Below are 20,923 nucleotides of genomic sequence, written 5' to 3'. Positions count from 1 at the left end.
CTGGCAGGGGCTACTCTTCAAGGACAGACCAACCAGAGCTGAGACCTTTGTTGACCTCTTGCTGCTCACTTGCCCTGAACGGGACTGGTCCACATGGGCAGGTCCCCAGATCTGAGATGTGCCCTGCCAGACCTCTGCCTACGCCCCACAGAAAAGCCGCCCTGCAGGCTGCCTGCCCTGCCCACTCTCCATCAGGACCACTCTCCCACCCGACTCCTAGCTCAGGTTCCACGCAGCACGCGCCCGTGTGCTGCTGCTGAGAGTGGGGGCCGTGTCTCCAATCCTCTCGTTCCCTGGCACCTGCACCCCGAATGCTGCCTCGTGGGAGCTGCCTCTCCACCCCATCCTGGGCAGCCGGGGCTGGAGCACTGCTGGAGGTGAGGCTGGAGGTGGGGGAGTGGGGAGGAACACGGCCGGGCACAGAGCAGGTTCTGGAGTTTCGTGTTCCTCCTCAGCTCGGTGAAGCAGCTCCTGCCAAGCATCTCCTTAAATTTTCTTCTCCCTTCCTGCTGGTGCCTATGTGGGTGGATTTCACCAGGAAGACGGGGGTTTCTCTGGCACTTTCTCTCTCCACGCCTCTCCCTTAACCCTTTCGCGCTCCTGACCTGCTCTTGTTTACCAGGCTGGTCCCAGGGCTCAGCCCTTCTGGGGGTCTCCTGGCCTCCCGTGCCCTCTCCTAGGGCTGGCCCATGTCCATGGTGGCGGTGGGCAGCTCTCGCCTATTGTGGAGCCCTGGCCACTGGCCTGCTTTCTGCCTGAAATGCCCCTGCCGGTGAGTCACTTCCTTGGGTCTTAGAAGCCCTTTGACTTCCAGAGGCCTTTATGGGAACATGGTTCGGGTCTGCACAGCAGGACATCCAGAGCCCGCAGTACAAAAGCCACTGGGCTTCTGCCTCTGCAGCCATGTGGGAGCCTTAGCCCCTGACCTGGAGGGGGGGGTGGCAGTCCTGGCCAGGGGGAGGAGGTGAGGACCATCTGTGATGGTGGGGGGAGTTGTCTGGAGCTGACCAGAGGGATCTGGCTTTTAAGGGCCAGCGGTTCCCTTTACTCAGTCGGGAAGGCCGGTCCTTGGTCTGAGGTCCTGTGTGGAGGAGGTCCTGACCTTCTAGAGAGGGTAGGGGATGCTGGGAAGACAGCCCTTGGCCAAAGGACAGGTGAGAGAGGGGAGAATGCTGGGAGCAGCCAGTGGGGGCGTGCGGCCAGAACTCAGCTTTGCCTCAGCCCAGCCCAGCGTGTGTGTGTTGGGGGCGGGGTCCCTGCCCTGTTGCTGCTCAGCTCAGAAACCCCCATAACTTCTGCTCAGCTATTCCTGAGCCCGAGTGCTGTCCCCAGGCATGAGTCCCCAGGTAGGGCCGCAGGCCACAGGCCACAGAGCAAGAGGGTCTGGGATCCCTGATGGTGAGATTTTGGGCTCGGTGAGCAGAGCTCCCCCGTCGGACTGCGGCCCTCCCTCCTGAGCAGCTCGGAGCTACTGAACTCCTTCCTGAGCTCCGGACGCCCGCGCAGAGGCCTCAAGTTTGGGGGAGATGACTTGGGGAGGAACAGAGAGGAGAGACCTCCATGGTTGGAGGGAGTCAAGAATAGACCTGTGGGTGATGGGAAGGAGGTATGGGGGTCCTTATCAGAGGGCCTTGGGAAGAGAAGGGGGCGCCAAGGGCCCACAGCCTGAGCTCTCCTCCGTGATCCAGCAGCAGAGACAATTCCACGTGCTCTCTGAAGCTGTTTCTGTGAGTGAGCGATCGCTGTACAAACACGGGGCTCTTCCACCAAACGGCTGGTCTAACTCCTGAACACGGCCGGCGTCCCGAAGGCAGGGGGCGGCTGAAGGCTCCTCTGGGTGAAAGGCCTCTAGAGAGACACGACACGGCGCCCGAGTGCAAGGCATGCCCCTGGCTTGAATCCTGAAGTGAGAAACAGTAAACGGCTAGAAAGGTCATCAGTGGGACGGGTGGCCGTCTGGAGATGAGCTGCTATCGGGCGATAGTGGTGACAGTGTCAGTTCCCTGACTTGGTGTCTCTGTTGTGGTTCTAAAAAGAATGTCCTCTCGTGTTGAGGGGTAAAGGGTCCTGTCGCTCTAACTTATCATCATGATTGTTATTACATATCAGAGAGAAACAAAACAAATGCAGTGAATGTTAACCTGTTTACTGTTATGCTTCTAGACTTGCAGCTCCCCTGTAGGTTTGAAACTTTGCAGAGGAAAGCATTGCCTTGCCTAGCCGAGCCCGAGCCCTCAGCGTGGCTCCCTCGTGCCAGCCTGGGCTGAGAGGGGAGGGCTTTCTCTCTCTGGACAGGGCCTTCGTGTGGGAGAGAGAGAGGAGCTGGCTGTTTCTGGGCGGGTGGCCGCCTGCCTGGCCTGGGTCAGGGGTGGAAGTGCGACAGCCCCTGGGCCTGGGAGGTAGGGGCCCTGTGGGGACAGGCTTCTTTTCCGGCCTCACCTTCCCGAACCCACGTTCCCCCACAGGCTACTCGGGATGTGGTGCTGAGCCGGGCGCCGGAGCAGGAGCAGGACCGGGCGGTGAGCCTGCAGAACGCTGCCACCATCTACGACCTCCTGAGCATCACGCTGGGCAGGAGGGGCCAGTATGTCATGCTCTCTGAGGTATGGCCGGCCCGTCCCAGCCGGGGCTCAGATGGGGCATGGAGGAAACCAGGTGGAGCCACCAGCTGTCCCCCTCCACCATCCCTTCCCTGCCCCCACCCAGGGCGCAGCTATGACCTGGGGAGGCCAGGCTTGGGACCGTTCCTTCTCCAGTGCCCAGGGAGCTGCCCTTCACTGGCTGGGTGGTCTTTGGTTTTACCAATGGTCTTATGTGTTTTTCTTTTGAGAGTAACACATAGCATTGTACAGAGAGGCACAAGAAGAAAACTGCATCCCTCAGTTCCCCCAGAGATGACACTGGTGTTTCGTGGCATCCTCTCTTGGCTGGGTTCTAAGCTGGGTAGACAGACACCCCCATTCAGCTGGGCAAACCCTGCTGGGACAGTGCTCCCTGGGCTGTGCCCACAGGGCGGTGCCTCTTTGGGGTGGGGGACTAGGGGTACTGAGCTTCCCCCTTTCCTCTGCCCTGCCCACAAGGCACATGGTACACACATTTTTGAGATTTCAAATGCAAGCTGAGATCAAGGTGGCTTTGGGGGCCCTTGTCTTCTTGTGATGGGGATGAGCCGCTGAGTGGTGGGTTCTCTTTCCATGTGTTTCGGAGGGCTCCTGAAAGGGGGGACCATGGTACCTTCTAAGGTGATGCCCCACTTTAATGTGGAAGGATAAGGAGTGTTCTCTCAAGTTTACCACGAGGAAGGCGAGGCCCAGAGAGCTGGTTTCTGCCTGAGAAGGCGCAGGGAGTGCTTGCTAAGTCAGCATGTGAACCCAGGCCGCTGAGCTCTTCTGGTGCATGCTGTCTGGTCCTGTGCCCCACATCTGCCCCCCACCGCACCTGACTCCCGTGGCCACACGGGAATCCTCTCCTCATACACTGGCAGCCTCTGCCTCTGGCCCCTGGAACCACTTCTGCTGGGGACTGTCAGGTCTCACCAGGCATCCCCAGGACTGGCCAGGCCAGCTGAGCGGTGGGTTTTCTCGGTGGGCGTAGAGAACAAACAGCAGGATAAAGAGGAGCCTTTACTTTTTGGCGGCATCCTAACCACCACCTTTGCAGGTGGCCTGCTCTGCCACTTCCAGGCCCCATGACTGGCAAGTCATTCAGGCCCCGGCTTCCTCATCTAAGGAATCAGGGGACCCACCTCGTAGGGTGGTCGGGAGGAGTAGATGAGTTCAAACGTGCAAACCACTGAGAGCAGCACCATGCGCAATATTAACAAATGTCGGCTCTCACATTTTCGTTGGATGTCTCCATTTTGAAAGCACTTTCACAAATCTTGTTTCATTTGCTTTTCACCATCACCCTGCGAGATCATTCACGTGCTGTGGATGTGGGGGCCAGAGGGGGGTGAGAGACTTGTGTGGGATCACACAGCATGCCAGGCGCACGGACAGGCTTCCCCGGGAGTTCCTAACTAGAACTAAGCCCGGGCCTCCCGCAGGCTCCTGAGGGCGGCGACTTGGGCAGTGATTTCCCTGGAAGAGCGGGCTGGGCTGGGCTGGGCTGGGGGTGTCCCGGCAGGGAGGTGCTGACCAGATGTCTCCCCTCCCCCAGTGTCTGGAGCGGGCCATGAAGTTCGCATGTGGAGAGTTTCACCTTTGGTACCAAGTGGCACTCTCCATGGTGGCCTGTGGAAAGGTAAGGCTGGGTTGCACATCCCTCCCAGGGGCCTCTGCTCTCCCCGGGCCCCTCCCAGAGGCGGGGGACGGCAGGCAGGCGGGCGGGTGTTCAGAAATGTTGTCGAGCAGCTGATTTTCATCTCCAGGACTGTGAGGGCGTGGGAGGGCACGCACAGACCCCTGTGTGCATCCAGTGTGCACACGTGAGTTACGAGTGTGCCAGGTGTGCAAGTATGCATCTGGGGGTGCTTTTTTCTGAGGACGTGTGCACGCATGGGGCATCAGGGCAGTTCCTCAGGTGAACTGATAGGTACAACGGCAGGAGACAGGTGTGGGGAGTAGGTTCCAGCAAGGGGAACATTGTTTCATTGGGGTTGTAGCTGTTTTCCTGCCCCCTCCCCCACGGAGCGTGGAGTCAGGAGAGGACCTGCCCATGAACCTGGAACTGACCATCTCCCGGGTTGAAGGGCTGCATGTGCTCTCCACCCACCAAGCCCTGTTTCAGCATCCCTCATTTTTCCTCGGGTGAGAATCACACTTACATAAGCCTCTATTTTAAGTAGTGACATGATCGGAAAAGCTTTCCGGGGCTGGGTGCTGGGGCTCTTGGAACTGAGGATGCTTCGAAGGCAGGAAATAAGATGGCATGAGCTCGCAGATCATTCCAAGAGCTGTAAACACCCAGGGCCCTTTCATGGGGCTGAGGGAATTCCTTGCCCGCCCGCCCATCTGTGCCACCTGCCATTTCTAGCCCCGCAGCCGTCTGGGGGGGGGGGCCCTCCTAGGCTTGCCAGCTCCTCCATCACGAATGGAGGGGGTACGGGCTGGGTCCTGGCAGGGAGAGGGAAGGAAGAGCAGGTGCTGTAGCCTGGCAGGTGGGAAATACAGCCGAGAATCAAGTGGGAGCCTTCCCTGCCCCTGCCCCCGCCCTGCCTGGCACTTGTCGTCTCAAACCTCTTCCCCTCCCCCACGAAGCCGAGGCAGGCTGTGCCCTGGCTCCATGCTTAGCAGGACCTCGTCAGGGCTCAGGGAGAGGCCAGAACAGAGGTGGGGAAGCAGGAGCAGGGGCTGAAGCATACATGGAACCTGGGCCGGCAGCTCATAGTGGCATGTGACAGCTTCTTCCTATCCCCAGGAAACAGAAAAAATGCCCCTAGTTTTGTAATAGTGAGCGTGGACCAGAAAGGAGAGGCCCAGGCTACAGGGGTCCTCAGCCTTCTGTGAGTCACGGGCCTCTGTGAGATGCTAAGGAAAGCTGGGACCTCTGCTCAGAAGAACGTATCACACGCAGGAGTTGGCTTTAATTTCTGCGGCTGTCCCTGGAAGGCCCCAGGCTCAGGAGAAGGTGTCACGTTAGCCCAGGAGGGATGGGGCTTCCACCTCCCGACTGAGAAGAACCAGGCTCGGAGGGGTCCACACACAGCCTGGCACATCCTGGGGTCCAAGGAGCTGGTGTCCCGGCCCAGCCCCTTCACACACCAGCAAGGTGCACACGATAAGGGGCTCAAGATGGGGAGTGGGGTGATTGGTGGGTTCCTCACACAGGAGGCCGGAGACCCTGGGCCACACCCACTGCTGCACTGGGTGCCGCAGGGGATTGTCCCAGAAGCACACCCTCCATCTCCCTCAGGAACCTGCCCACCAGGTCGGTCGGCCTGGTTGGCCAGACCTGGCTGTTTCTAAGATCCTAAGGTTCGGTACCTGTGATTCTGCCCAAAAGGTCTTCTAGGAGGTGAGACTGGGCAGATATAAATACCTCTGGCACTTCAACCTGCAGGAAGAAAGGATGAGTTCCATGGCATGATTTAGGCCGCTCTTTCTTTTGGTCTCCTCAGCAAGCATATTGGCTGTGTTGCTAGGTAACCAGCATGACAAAGAAAAGAAAGAAGGAAAGAAAAGAGCCGGCTGCTCTGACTGTGGAGTCCGCAGATGGCTCCTTAAATAGCAGCGTTCGTGGTCTGTGCAGGGGTAGATGTGAATTTGGGGCGCCAGGGTTAGAGAAGGCTGTATTTTAAGGATGCAGAGGTCAGCGGCCAGCGAAGGAAGCCTGGAAGGGCCCTGAAGCTGGCTGGGGTTGTGGCCAGAAGGACCGTGCTGAGAGTGCTAGGAGCAGCATTCCCAGGACAGGGTGTCGGAGGAGGCGGATGGCCTGGCAGCTCCTTCAAGCACCTCCTGCAGCCTCCCTTGCTCCAGCCCGCGCAGGGCACCCTGCTCAATCTCCCAGCCTGTCGGAGCCTGTCATCTGCTAACACCCTCTTCTTGTGCATGGTCCTCGTGTTTCCTGAGAGAGCAGTGGGGGGTGGGGGTGTTTGCTCTCCCAGCCGTCCTGACAGCCGAGAGCCAGAGCCTCTTCCCCGTTCCCACAGAGACTCCACTAACCCTTGTCCAGTGCTGGGCACAGAGCAGGCCATTAGCTGGGACATCCGTATGGGCCTAATAAGCCTGAGCCCAGAGCCCAGGGAAATCTATCCCATCTAGGCTGAGAAAAGCTCTTTTTCCTTAGCTAGTGGCAAAAGGATAGGTAGTGCAAGAGAGGAAGGTCTGCATTGGCCAGTCCCTCGCACCGTGCTGTGGCCGGGTGAGTCCCCGGTTCCTCAGCATCCCCTCTGGAGGTGCCAGGGAGGGAGACAGCTGAGTGTGGTGAGGAGCGCAGCCCACGGTAGGGCCCGCACGTGACAACTGTCGAAGTTACAGGCACATATCCCTGCCTACCCGGGGCTCACACAGGAAGGGGAGGGTACACACGGGGTGGTGGGTGGGGAGGATCACTGCTGAGTTTTATGGAAAAGTACTGGACTCATTTAAAAGGTTCCAGCCTTGAGTGAGTATGTGTGGGGCGTAGGGGGACACAGAGGCATCCTCTCTGGCCAAGATAAACTCTGCAGAGACAGGGCAGGGCAGTGGGTACAAGCTAAGAGCCAGACTATTCAACCCCCCGCCCAGCTACCTGTGGGCACTGTGGCTTTGAACAAGCTACTTAACTTCTCTACATTTCTGTTACCTCATCTGCGAATAGGGACGTAGCACCTGCCTTATGGGAGGCTGTGAAAATCAAATGCCTTAATATTTATAAAGCACTGGGAACAGGGGTCAGCAGACTTTCTCTAAAGGGTCAGAGAGTTGCATGTTTGACGTTGCAGGCCGAACAGTTTCTGTGGGAACCACTCAGCTCTGCCTTAGCACCATGGAAGCAGCCACAGATAAGACGTATCTGAGTGGACATGGCTGAGTTCCAATATTTACTTACAGGAGCAGGCAGAGGGCCAGTCTGGCCCTCCGACTTACAGCTGTGTTCGGTCGTAGTCAGATCTAGATAAGTGTTGCTGGTGTTCTTCTCATTGCCGTGATTAGCTGTATCCCTGCCTGGCTCTGGATGCTTTTCTCCCCTTGGCCCCCCATCCACACTCAGCCACCCTCAGTGGGCCCAGCGTGACCCGTCTCCATGGCTGAGTCCATGGACCCCATTCTGGAGGTCCTCTCTGGCTCTGCCACCCTGGCTTCTCTCCTTGTCTGCCAGCCTTTACATTCCCACCCCACTCCCTGCCACCGGCCCTGCCTCCACGTCCCCACGTGGTTTTGGCCTGATCTCATCATCTCTTCACCCGAGAGCAGTGGGCTCAGAGGTTTAAGAGATCCCCTTTCCACCCCTCACGTATATGGGGTTCATATCTGAATTCCTTTTAAAGAGCTTCCACCTGTTGTCCCCTTTGCTGCTGTCATCTTACTCTGGGCAAGGGTCACAGCCTCCATTCTTCAGATGAGGCAACAGAAGCCCAGGAGGGACTTGCCTGCCCACACTGCCTGGGCTCCTGCTGGGCCCTCTTCCTGGCCCTTGGGAGGGAAGGGGTGCAGAGCGAGGACTGGCACTTTGGGGACTCCCCCACTGTGCAGGAAGTGCCCGGTCAGTTGCTACCTGGGGCTGCGTGTGATGGCGTTGCTTGCTCTTTCTTCTGCAGTGGGCCTACGCTGTGTCGCTGCTACGGGAGTGTGTGAAACTGCGGCCCTCGGACCCCACCGTGCCCCTGATGGCCGCCAAGGTCTGCATCGGGTCCCTGCACTGGGTAAGTGAGCTTTGAGGGCAGCCAGTCGGGCCCAGGTCCTGGTGGCTTCCTGCAGGAGGATGGCAGCAGGTGGGCACGAGACGAGGACCTGTCCATCTTGCTGTGTATGTGAGGGTGATATAAATGACAAAGTATGGAGAGAGGTGGATGGGTCAGGGAGACATCCTGGAGGAGGCAGCCTTGGACTAGGCTTGGAATTCTGGGAGAGATCCACACAGGCCAGTGGCAAGCCCTCTGTCACAGCTTGCTTTCCCCAGCCCCATGATTAGTAGGGAAACCTCTTGCTCCCCAAGTCTTTTTAGGGAGACTGCTGGCATCTTGCACCCTAGAGGGAGAGCAGCCTTGGGATGTGGGTGGCATGTGGGTGCTGGCAGGAAGGAGCCACCCAGACTGAGCAGTGCCGCAGAGGATGGCGGTACAAGCTGGAGCACACAGAGAGGGTGGGCTCGCCAACCCCTAGCTCACAGTCCTACACATTCCTGGGGCTCCTAAGAGGGGCCTCAACCCCATCCCTGGGATAAAACCCAAAATACCCACCTCGCTGAGGTGGGGCGGGGGAGGGCATCTGCGCGCCCGAAGGCTGCCAGCTCCGAGGTGTCTGTGGTCCACCCAGCCAACGGCCGCCCTTGCCAGGAAGTCCTAAATTTAGGGCTTCCCGCAGTGGAGGAGCTGTTTCCCTCAGCAGCATAATTACAGTAATTATGTGCATTCAGATTACATGGTAATAAAATTAGGATCAAATCAGTCCAAATTGAAATCAGATGAGTTAGGAGCAAAGTAATCAATGACAACATAAATAGAAAAGCCCGAAAGGAAACTTAAACACGCAGACTTGTCATCAGAACTGGGGAGGAGGGTGAGCTGTTTAACCTCAGCTGAGAGCATATTTGGGTGAGGGGGCAGGCTGGAGCCTGGGTTGAAATCGGGTGCAGGCTAGGGTGGGTCCTGTGGGGTCGGGGGCGGGCCTGGCGGCCTTCCCACACCAAAACCTCACCTCTGCAGCTCCCTAAGCCTCGCTTATACCTGCCTTGGACACTTAGCACCTCACAGGGTCATCACTGGTGTTTCTTGAGGGCAGGGCCTGTCTCTCCTCCTTCCTGACACCCCAGCCCAGGCTTGATGCCTGGTGCTCACTGGGTGAATCCTACTTGCTAATGAGCACAGGCACAGGGCACCGGGCTCTGCCTCAGATGGAACTTGCCTTCCCAATTAGACGGGGAGCTTCTTCACGCACTGTGTCCTGCCCCCTGAGCCCCTCTTCCCCACACAGAACCCTGCACATAGTAGGTGTTCACTGAAATCTTACGGAACGACGCCTGCCCCAGCTGGCCAGGAGGGCCAGGCGTGGGGGGTGTGCATCTGGCTCAGTGGTTCCCCCTGGCTCCCTGGGTTGCTGCTGGGCTGAGAGCAGGCTGCTGGTAGCTGAGGGCAGACTGTTCTCCAAGGAGGCCAGGGGAGAGGCGGCCCAGCACCCTCTGTTAGCAAGGCTTCCAGCAGGAAAAGTGGGTCTGACTGCCGCACACAGAGGGGCGCTAGTGCTGGGGCAGGCACGGGTCCTGAAAGACGTCCGACATCACCTCTGTCCCCTGCCTTCCCAGCTGTGCTGACTCACGTCAGTCCCCGGCAGGCCCAGCCGTCGCCCTGCCAAGCTCTGTCAGCAGGGGACAGAAATCCAGGGGTGGGCAGCTTGGCCTGGTCGCAGGAAGGGAGGCTGAAACTGGGACATCTGAAAAACGTGTTGTGCTGGATAAAACCGGACTGGGTGGCCGTGTGCCCAGAGGCGGAGCACCTGCTGTCCCCTCGTCCTGCCTGTATGCCAGAGCCAGAGCCAGTGTGGGACGTCCCAGGCTGGCTCTGGGTCTGGAGGTGGGTAGGGAGGGGGGCGGCGGAGGGATGGGTACATGCTGGTTGATAAAGCATTTGCAGTGGGGTGGGAGCAGCTGGGGCAGCCGGGGGACCGGGCGGGAGGCTTAGCCTCAAGCTCCCCTTGGTGACAGTCGTGTGTGGCCTGCTTTGGCGTGGCCAGCATCCTACCAGGGTCCACAGCCAGTTACTTGGGGCAGAAGAAGAGGAGGGAAGTGTAAATATTTTTTAATAACCCTTCAAATTCAGTTATTTAGAATCCCTGTAATTTAAAACGTCGACTCTTTTCTAAGAGGACGGAGGTGGGCTAGTGCCCATGTACCGTGTGCCTCGCACAGAGAGGGAAGGAGAGGAGGTTATGAAACAAGCAGGCCGTGCTCCTCCTGGGTGGTACTGTCTCTGGGCCTCTTTGCCTGCAGGGATTGTGTGGGTAGTAGAAAGAGTGCAAGCTTTGAAGGCAGAAAGGATGGGGTTCAAATCCCTGCCTGCCCACTTAGTGCTGTGAGACTTTAGGTGAGTGATTCACCCTCGCTGTGCCTCACCTGTAACCTGGAAACACCAGACTGAGGAGTGTCCCTGCTTAGCACAATGCAGGTACCAGTTAAATGGCAGCTGTCCCCGAGACAGCCTCTTCCAAAGATTAGGCTCCCAGAAGGGATGTGCTCTTATGTCTTTGCCTTCATTGTTCAGGTTCAGGAGTGGGCAGAGCCAGGGAGAGGGATGAGGTGTTGATGAGGCAGGGGAGAAAGAGCAGCAGCTCTGCCGCCACTCGCTTGTGGGGATCAGGAAGAGTGCCTGCTCCTCCCCGGAGCACAAGAGTGCATTTTCCGTGGAGCAGACAACAACAGGTCTCGGGCCCTGTGGGACCAGCTGAGGGAGAGACTGGAGGTGCTCTTTAAACAAGCTCTGCAGGCTCAGAAGTGACTCTCTCCAGTTCCCAGGAAGGGAGGAGGAGGGTGAAGATCCCCAGGGACCTCTCTGGCCCACTGCGCGAGGAGGGAGGCAGCCCTGGCGGTTGGAGGCAGCCTGTGCGTGAGCAGTATGGGCAACCGAAGCCAGTCTTAGGTGGGGACCAAATTAGGACAACTGGAGAGATGCAGGAACTTGTGAAGTCATTTTTCCTACTTATGGAAAGCAAAAAGCATGACATCCTCCAGTGCATCTTTCCCCAGAGGGTCAGAGAGGAGAAAGGGGGAGAAGCACAGAGGGCAGCCATGAATCAGGCAGCTCAGAAAAGAGCCAGACATAGATCAGGAGACCTGGGCTGGAAACGCAGTTCTGCCACTTGCTAGCCAGGTGACCTTGGGTGGGTCCCCTGAGTTCCCTGTACGTCAGAACCTTCAACTGTGAAACACCTGTCCCACCAGGTGGCCACCATGCCAGGAAAGGTCAGGTGAGCACCAACTGGCTCTAGAATTGCAAGGGAGGCCGAGGACCTCCACCTGGGTTTTGTGCAAAGTTACATGCCTGCCACAGGTAAAGGAGACATTAAAGGCAGTGGATCATTGGGAAGGGAGTGATTAAAAAAAATTTTGAAGGCCCCTCATCCTACAAGTATTTTGATGAGCGTGGAGGGCCCAGTGCTGTGGCCTGAGCGGGTCTTGCAGAAGCAGGAGCCACAGCTCCAGAGCTACACGCAGTTGCTTCTAAGGCCACAGGAGGAAGCATCTGGAGGTTAGAAAGGACCAATGAGGTTCTGGATGGGAGAAAGATACGGCTAGGGTGGGCGTAGGTGGGCAGACGCTGGGCAGGCGCTGGCAGCTCAACCCAGGTTGACACCCATTGGTGGGTTGTGAAGTAGAACTGTTTAAACAATGGAAACAGACTGTTAGAGGAGAGGATAGAAAATATCCACATGTGCCCCACAGTGGGGGTGAGTGCTGGGACAAGGGGTAGGCAATGGGTATGTGTGTGTGCGACCTGGGCCATCGGCCGGGGGCAGGGTTTGGGCTGCCTGGCACAGCGGACCGCCCAAGGCTGTGGAGACCCAGCCTGCCCTCCCGCAGTTGCTCCTCTATGGAGACTAAAGATCAGGCGGAGACAAAGGCAGACAGTTGTGTTCCCTCTCTGGATTCAGGAGGGTCTTTGATGTCACTTCTTGATTTGTCGCTGCGATCATGTAGTACAGGGGAGGGCTCTGGTCAGATGGCACTCGTACATCTATCAGGTTGAGACTAAAAATCCTGGAAGATTGAACTAATTATAGATATAAAATTACAACTAATAATGACAGTTTATGCTTATTCAGGCATTGCTCTGAGCACTCACCATGTGCTCTGAGAAGCCCTATGAAGCAGACAATTATTATCCTCATTTCACAGAAGGGGGAACTGAGGCATAGCTAAATGGAGTGACGGGCCCCAGGTCACGCAGTAGATAGCCACACTGGGATTGAGCCCAGCAAGTCTGGCCCCAGAGTGTGGAGAGCTGTTCGTGGGTGTGGAGCTGACTCTGGACTTAGGTTGCATTATAGTCCCCAGGACAAAGGTGGAAAAGCCACGTTCTCAAGGGCTTTGGGAATCCCGACTCTTGTCTTAGGTGAAGGGGAATTGTGCTCGCACATGCACGCGCTCGCGCGCGCGCTCTCTCTCTCTATACACATATATTTTTTTTCTTTAAATACATATATTTTTGCCCTGGTTGGTGTAGCCCAGTGGATTGAGCATGGGCTGTGGACCAAAGTGTCACGGGTTCGATTCCCAGTCAGGTCACACACCTGGGTTGTGGACCAGGTCCCCGGTGCGGGTACATGAGAGGCAACCACACATTGACGTTTCTCTCCCTCTTTTCCTCCCTCCCTTCCCCTCTCTCTAAAAACATTAATGAAATCTTTTTAAAAAACACGCCGCGCTTAGTGATCGTTTTAAATGTGTGGACTTCAGGCTGGCAAGTAGTGCTGGTGGAAGGCTGCGGGCCTGGGGTCAGAGTGGACCACAAGGTGGACAAGCCAAGGATGTATGTTTGCATTTTTTAAAGCTCAAGGATGGTGAGCTCTATTAATCCAGAATGTGATGTGCTTAAACTGGGCGGTAACTTCCCCCAGCTTGCCCGTCACCGCTGAGCCTCCTTCCCAGCACCCTCTCTACGTGGGCTGCAGGAGGCAGAGGCTGCAGTTGGCCGAGTAGAAGGACTTGGGGAGAGTGTTTACACTTGGAGTGCAGTAGGTTTCTGGATTCTTTTTATAACTCGTACTTGGAGGTTTATAAAAAAGCCTATTCCTTTTGCATGAGGCATAATGAGGCTCAAAGACTGTGTGATGAGTCGCGTCTGCAGTGGGATATGAGGAAGGAGAAAAGGCGCCATTTGCTCACTCACCCTTCCTGCGATGCCTGCTGCCCCCCACCCCCACCGTGAGGCCTCCTTGGTCAACCCCAGCCACATGACGGCCCCTCTGCTAAAGCTCCCGTGTCCCGTGCCAGCCTCACCCAGTGTAGCCTTAGTTAAGAGCCACCTTGTCCTGTGGGATCTTGCCCTCCTTCGTGTCGGCCCGCAGAGTCCCGTGTGAGCTCTCTGGGCATCCCGCGCCCTTGCCACTGGCAGCCTCAGCCGGGCCCAGCACAGAGTCTGGCGTGCAGAGGTCTCCGTGGAGGTTTGTAGGAGGAGCAGTTAAAGTGAGGGGGGCCACTCCACGCCGTGCAGATGAGGATCTCTGGGCCCAGAAACTAAGTGACTTGCTGAAGGTCCCATGGCTCTCGGTGCCGAGCCAGGATCAGAGCCGCTTGCTGTCCAGCGGCCTGTGTGTTCCTCCCAGCCTGGCTCTGACTTCAGGCCCCTTTAGCCCTCCCGAGTCCTGCAGAGCCAGGAGCTCCGAGACAGATCTCAGCATCTCCAGCCTTGGCCCTTCCCAGCTAGTCGGGGCTGGGCAGCAGGCAGCGGGCAGCTGTGGGGTTTCCTGAGCTGCTGCCTCCCCTTGAACCCCAGCCCCTCAGCTCTGAGGGTGTCAGAGGCCCAGCTCCCCAACTCCCTCATTTTTTTTTAATAACCAGCCTGTCAGACTGGAGGTTGCCCACCACCCTGGTCAGCATGTGTCAGGGCTGGTGGTTGGGCCCCGGGGGGATTCAGCCCCCCTCAGCTATCTGTCCAGGCTGTCAGCTCCCCGCTCAGGCTCTGCTGGACTTGGTTTTACTGTTTCCCTCTCTGTTCACTGCCTGGGTTCTGGGCTCCGACAGCCTTGTTCCTGCAGGCAGCTCACACAGCTACGCCCAGATGGTGGACGCAGCTCAGCTCACTTCTCCAGGCTGACGGGCTCTGTCTCAGCATCTCAACCATACACTCCAGAGAGAGAGTCCATTGTCCCCTCTACCCTAGCTGTGACCAGTGGTCAGACCACAAGGCGCACAGAGCTGCCCCTCTCCCAAGGGAGTGGGGCTGGGCCTAGGCAGGGACACCAGTGGGGCAGAGCACACTAGAAGCCACCCTAGGTGTGACTCTGCTCCCTGGTTGGTTGACTTCATGGGACTCTCCTGGGAGAAGACACCCACACAAGGTGGCTTGTGCGTGACCGTGGGCTTTGGCAATGATTTGTTAAGCCCCCTTCTTTATTCTTGGTGATACAGACTTGGGTACCCTGCCACGCCAAGCATGTAGGCAGTTAACATTCCTGGGCCTGCAAGGGGGGAGGGGGCATTTCTTAGAGGCCTGTGGGCTGGGAGTGGGCACGGCCGAGGCCACCAGCTGTCCCCTGCCTCCCTGACTGGCCTGCCTGCCGGGGTCACCCAGCGGGCTCGGGAGGCCTGCCTTGTGGATGCCCCTGTTTTTGTGTCACGTGTTGTATATGATGATGTGAGCCCACGTGACCTGTGCCAATTGGTCCCTTTCCAGCTGGAATAGGACAAAAACAGCCCCAGGCCTTTTCCCCCACAGAAGTTGAGTTCTCTGTGTCAGGGAGTGAGCCCACTGGCAGAGCAGAAGTGGCAGCCAGACCACTCTGCAGGGTGGGCAGTGTCCCTCAGGCCAGTCCCGGGCCCCTGCCTGTACCTTCTGTCCCGGGCTTCCTTCTGCCGAGCAGGGACAGACCCAGGGACCCACAGAGGCCAGATGAGGAAAGGAGCTGGCACAGACTGGCCTGGTCCTGGGTCCATGCTCTCAGCAGGGCACGTGATGGGAGGCGGCGGTCCCTGGGGTGAGGGACGCTTTCTGTGAGAGACGTAGTGCCCTTCAGCCATGAGTGCAGGCCCCTGGGTGGGTAAAGAGGTCCTGGGAGTCACAGGTAGAGGCAGCAGCTTTGATCCTTCCACTCTGGCTGTGTGGCCTCAGCCACGCCGCCTGGCCTCTCTGGTCATGCTGCGCACACAGGGAACTGCAGTCCGGAGTGAGCGGGGCTGGGACTGTGAGTGGGCTGCTTGCTGAGGCCAATGAAGCCCTCCCAGTGAACTGTGCCTCTCCTCTTCGCAGCTGGAGGAGGCCGAGCGCTTTGCCACGATGGTGATCGACCTTGGGGAGGACGCTGGGGAGTTTCTCTCCAAGGGCTACCTGGCGCTGGGTCTCACCTACAGCCTGCAGGCCACCGACGGTGAGTGCCACCTCAGAACCTCTGCTTGGGGTGACCCTGGCCCCCCAGGCCTCTTGTTCCATCAGCTTCCACCTCCCAACACACCCCACAGGCTCCTCTGGGGTAGGTGTGCACACACACACCTCTCAGCCCCAGTGCCACTCTTGCCCAGACCTCACCACTCTCAGGGACACCCTCTCCGTCCACCAGTTCTTCCCACCCTTCAAGGCCCAGCCCAGCTCCTGGCAGAGCCTGTGCCACCCTCTGCCCCTGGGACTCCGGAGGTGCTGGCAGCTATAACGGGCTGCCAGCCCTGACCCCGCATTCTACCTCATTCTGGTTCACCTTTAACCTCAGCACTGCTGTGAACTTCTGGGGTCTTTGGAATCCTCCTCTACACGTGGTGTAGAGCTGGGTACCCAGCAGGCGTTTAATAAATGCTTGTGCTTGGCGGAGGGGCTTCACTCCTACTATACCCAGAGCCTAGCATTCTCTCCCCAGAACTGTCAGCTCAGCAGTGTGGCCCCCACGGGTCAGGCAGCCACCTACTTCTGTCTCCTTGGAGCTTGAGGGGAAGGGGGTGACAGCCCCCCTAGACTAAACATGGGATAGGCATCGGCCCCTGAAAGTGCAACAGAGGTTACTGGAGTGGGGGGTGGGGGGGTGGGAGGGGCGGAAATCTAGAGGGAGGGAGGGAGTTAGCGTTCAGTGAGTGTGGACTTCCTGTTGGGGTGATGAGAGTTCTGGAGGTGGATGGCGGTGATGGTTACACAACATTGTGAATGGACTTACTGCCGTGGAACTATACACTTAAAATTTGTTAAAAATGGTCGGAAAAGAAGCAGGAGCCTTGTAGGTCAGGAAGCCCAACGAGGCATGTGGCCAGGATGGAAGTGGGAACCTTTTTCTCCAGGCTCAGTCCTGGAGAGGGTCAGGTTGGCCTAGGCGGTGGAGGGGAAGGGCCTGGTGTGTGGGAACCCCGCCGGGAGGCCGGGGCCAGGTGGACACCTTGCACCTCCCCTCTGCAACCGGAGCAGTGGGCAGCATCAGTTTGGAGCTGCTTGAGCGCCAGCATCTGCCAACAGGGCCCAGTGGAGCCTCTCGGTGCAGAGCCTGTGCCCTGCAGTGGGGTGGGGCGGGGCCGGCACCCCCAGCGCCCCCTCATGGCTGTCTCCCCCTGTCTCCGGCAGCCACTCTGAAAAGCAAGCAGGACGAGTTGCACCGGAAGGCACTGCAGACGCTGGAGAGGTGAGGGGCCCAAACGGTGTGGAGGCACAGGTGGTCAGTGCACAGAGGACCCTCTGGTGTGGTGGGGCAAAGGTCTCTGTCCCCGTGTCATTGACCAGGAAGCTGAGGCTCTGAGAGCTCGCACACGAAGCAGGGCGGGCCTTTGGGGTTAGGTGGGTGGTTGAGTCTTTTAACACCAGTGGACCGTCCCCAACCCAGGCTCAGCCCCAGCCCTCCTGAGTCATGGCTCCAAAATGGGAATAATAACCCATGAGTGTTGTGATGAATACCTGAGGTGAATTAGGAAAAGCACCTTGCACAGTGCCCTACCTATAGCAGGAGCTCAAAAATTCAGGGGCTGTGAGGAACCCCCACCCATAGCACCCCCCAGAGATTTGCTGGCAGCCCAGGGTCCAGAAGGCGGGGTGGGAGAGGGGGAAGCAGAGAAGCCCCTCCCCCAGCATCGGCCCTCCCTCCCTCAGACCCACGCTGGCTGAGCACTATCTCCACCACAGCCCGGAGCCCCGCCCCCCAGCATCGCTCCCCACTGCTTCCTCAGCCCGGTGTGCCTTGTCCCCCCCACCTTCATCCCCTAGCACCGATGAGGAAGCTGCCGGCAGGGGCCTGCCCCAGACTCCTTGTGCTGGCCTCCTCAGAACACGCAGCATATCCGGCTCCCTTCTGAGGCAGGGAGGTCGGACAGTCCCATCCTGGGCAGCCAGGATAGAGGGGCATCTCCTTCGATCCCCTGCCACCTCTTCACTCCTGAGGCTTCTTGCCTGGAGAGGCCATTCCCAGTCCCTCCCCTCTCAGGAAGGTGCTCCCTTCTGTTCCATGGGGGAGAGGGCAGCTCCAGGCTCTGCATGAGGAGGGCCACAGGCAGGCCAACAGCTGCCCAGAGATGACAGGCTCCGCCCCCAATCCTCCCCCTCCCGGGCACCCTGCCCCCCCTCAGCCAGAGCCAGCCCTCTAGGAGCCTGCTGCCCCCGCTGCTGGCTTTGTGCCCAAGCCGTGACCTCCTGGCTGGGCCCTGTTCTAAGCGGGGCCAGGCAGAATCCCCAGCAATTCGCCCCGCAGCATGCTGGCATGCTGGAGGCCCCTGTCACACGCTGGCCTCTCAGCCCCTGGCGACTGACTTGCTGCTCCCTTTCTCCACACAGAGCCCAGCAGCTGGCGCCTGGCGACCCCCAGATCATCCTCTATGTCTCCCTGCAGCTGGCCCTCGTCCGACAGGTGAGTCCTAACAGTTCCTAACCCCCAGGTCTCTGGCACCACTGCTTTTACCAGCTGTACCACCCTTTGCAAATGACCTGACCCCCATGAGCCTCTATTTCCTTACCTGTTACGTGAGCACCTTCAAAATCCTCCTCAGACGACTCAGTAGGATCAAGTCAGGAAATGGGGTACAGCCTCTGGCCTGGGGCAGGCACATGGTGGGCAGATAATTCTCTGCCTTCATTCCCCCTAGAACGGGTCAGACTGGTGAGAGGTTGACAACAGGTCACAATAAGCGTTTGTTGGTGTCCTCACCTACTGAGTTTTCTCCACGGATCAGGGCAGCCGAGTGCTTTTCCCTGACTCTGTGGATACCACTGTCAGGCCTGGCCTCTGGGGCCTGACGGGGGGGCCTCCCACCAGCGCTGACCACTGTCACCCCATGGGGACCACCACCACCACCCGTGGCTCTCCAGGCTGGCCCGCCTTCCTTCCCCACGTTAATCCCGAGAGTGAGAGCATTCACCCGCCCAGCAGATTCTCTTTCAGGAAAGAGAACTTCATCCCAGGCCCTTGAGTCACTGACCCACGTGTGTGCCTGGGTCCTCAGTGCTCTGTGCCTCACCTGGCCTTGGAAGCAGGACCTCTCGGTGGCCTTGGCCCAGTGAGCGTGGGCCCTGGACTGCTTGGGGACAGCAGGCGAGGCTTGCCTCCTGCAGCACAGCCCTCACCTGCACCGGCAGGGACACAGCAGGACTCCATATTATTGGAGAGAAGTCAGCAGAGCCCCACCTGCTCGGGGTTGGGCGACGAGCAGTGCTGGCTAATGGGGGTGCTGTTGCTCCCACCGCACTGGCCTGGGTGAGCCCTGCACCCTGTGAGGAGGCCCTCGGCCCCATGTTGTACCTGAGGACCTCAGGCTCTCCTGAGCCTGGGCACTGGCCGGGCCAGCCCTGAACCTAGGGCGTCTAACCCAGAGCCCATCTGCCCCAGTTAAGAAACCCCCAGTGTCCTGTTTGGAGACGGGGCACTTGGGGCCCTGTCCTCTGGCCTGGGGGTTGGTCTCGCTGGTCCGCGTCTCTGGTCTCACCTCCAGTTGGCTCGCTGAGCAGTTTCTCTCTACTCGTCAGGTCACTGTTTGCTTCTCCTTCCCCTCAACCCTGCAGCGGCCTGGCTTTCCCCCTCCCTGCACCCTGACCGTCATCGCTGGGACCCTTCCCCTCATGTCCCCGTGCCCCTGTCTGCCATGACCTGAATCGTCACTTGTCTTTACTCTACTTCTGAGTCTCTCTGCCCCACTCTCTGGGCCTTTCTGTCTCAGCCATTTCTCTCTAGCAGCCCACCCCTCCCCCAGCTCACTCGCCCCTCCTCCACGTCTAGGCTGCCTCTGACTGTCCTAGCCCCCCACCCACTGTGCCCACGGCTCCTGACTTCCAGGTCCTGGGCGAGGCCCTCGGCACCTTGCTGCCGCTCTCTCCGGGAACATCAGTCTGCCCTGGTGCTCCCGGGAGTACGGACAACAGGACACCTGAGACCACTTTATTTTTAGCCCTCTGTAAAAGAACCAGTGCTTTTCTTGCCAAATTCATGATAAACCTTTGGTAATGCATTTTTAAAGATCTTTAATTATTCAGCCACCTCTGATGAATGGCGTCTGTTGTCTCAGAGAGATGGCCAGGCCAGGCCAGTGGAGCCTGGCACCCAGTTTTCTTGGGGACCCCAGCTCTTGGTAGCGTCAGAGGACCAAGGACACGTGAATGGACTGTAAGCGGGAACCTGGCCTGCCTGGGTCGCAGACCCACTGGCCCATTCTTCCCTAAGCGCGCATGGCTGCCCAAGCAGTGCAGGCTATGATTTGGGATGCCCAGCTCAGGACGATGGGGTCCATCCTGGAGAATCACCAGGGTAGCAGCAGCCTCAGGCAGACGCTAGCTTCCGCCTTTCCTTTCCTTGACCTTTCCACAAAGGGAGGTCCCGATGGGAAGACTTGGGGCCTGGCACTGCCCACAGCCTGTGCAGAGGCCGCGTGGAGACCAGGCAGGGACCGGGCCCACCAGGACCCAAGGCCCCAGCCAGCCTGCGCCATGGACCCCTCAGGGAGCATGATGGGGGTGGGCTATAGTGTCTGAGGTTTGATAAGAAGCGAATCTTTCTAAAAAGACTCACGAGGCTCCTGGGAGGATATGGACAGTCACACAAGTTGACGCAAGTGGCAGGCATGAGAGCATGAGACAGCACGTCTCTCAGGACCAGAAGGGAGAATCCTACCTGATTATTAACTGCCAGGTGTAGAGGGCTTGCAAAAGGAAACACATTTCAAACATGCGTGGTACTCTGTGGAGCATTTGTGCATGCCCCCTCAGCCACTGCATGGCTGTTTTCGTTGTGCAGCGTAAGAGCTGCGGCTCAGAGGGGTGACATCCTGGCCCTAGGGCGCCAGCTGGAACCTGGCAGAACTGGAATCTATGACCCCACCTGACCCCAGAGTGGCTCCTGCCACTGTGAGCCTCTGAGGAGAAGGCACATTTATTTGTTGGCCCCTGTCACCATGTGGGCCAGCTCAGAGAAGAGAGCCTGGCCACCTCTGGGTCTGTAGCTAGTGGCCTGGCAGCCTCCCCTTACAGCCCTCAGTCCTCGGGCTTGGGAAGTGCTTCCCAGCGGCTTCCAGGTCTTCTGCGCTGCACCACACACCTGCGCCTCTCTCCTAACCGGTGGGGACAGCAGAGGCTTCCTGGGCCTGGCTTGGGGCAGCAGATCCCTCTTGCCATGTGACTTGGGGGCATGTGTTCTCACCAGAGCACCAGCCCCTCCCCCAGTACCCGAGGTCTCACTTGAGTCTCGTG

General features: G+C 58.6%; 1 protein-coding gene across 1 annotated transcript in view; it reads left to right on the top strand.

Annotated features, from left to right (window-relative positions):
• The window catches only part of TTC7A (tetratricopeptide repeat domain 7A), a 112,758-nt gene that overhangs the window by 52,140 nt on the left and 39,695 nt on the right, over positions 1 to 20,923 (top strand). Inside the window, exons 9-14 of the mRNA XM_045828874.1 lie at positions 2,466 to 2,603; positions 4,159 to 4,242; positions 8,180 to 8,284; positions 15,542 to 15,659; positions 16,829 to 16,886; positions 18,026 to 18,098. Coding sequence (XP_045684830.1) covers positions 2,466 to 2,603; positions 4,159 to 4,242; positions 8,180 to 8,284; positions 15,542 to 15,659; positions 16,829 to 16,886; positions 18,026 to 18,098 — 576 coding nt within the window. The remainder of the gene's footprint in view (positions 1 to 2,465; positions 2,604 to 4,158; positions 4,243 to 8,179; positions 8,285 to 15,541; positions 15,660 to 16,828; positions 16,887 to 18,025; positions 18,099 to 20,923) is intronic.

This window comes from Phyllostomus hastatus, unplaced genomic scaffold (genome assembly GCF_019186645.2).
Source record: "Phyllostomus hastatus isolate PE091 unplaced genomic scaffold, TTU_PhHast_1.1 phas_scaffold_78, whole genome shotgun sequence".
Classification (NCBI taxonomy): domain Eukaryota; kingdom Metazoa; phylum Chordata; class Mammalia; order Chiroptera; family Phyllostomidae; genus Phyllostomus; species Phyllostomus hastatus.
Note: the sequence above shows the minus strand (reverse complement) of the source record. Positions and strands in the feature narration are given on the sequence as shown.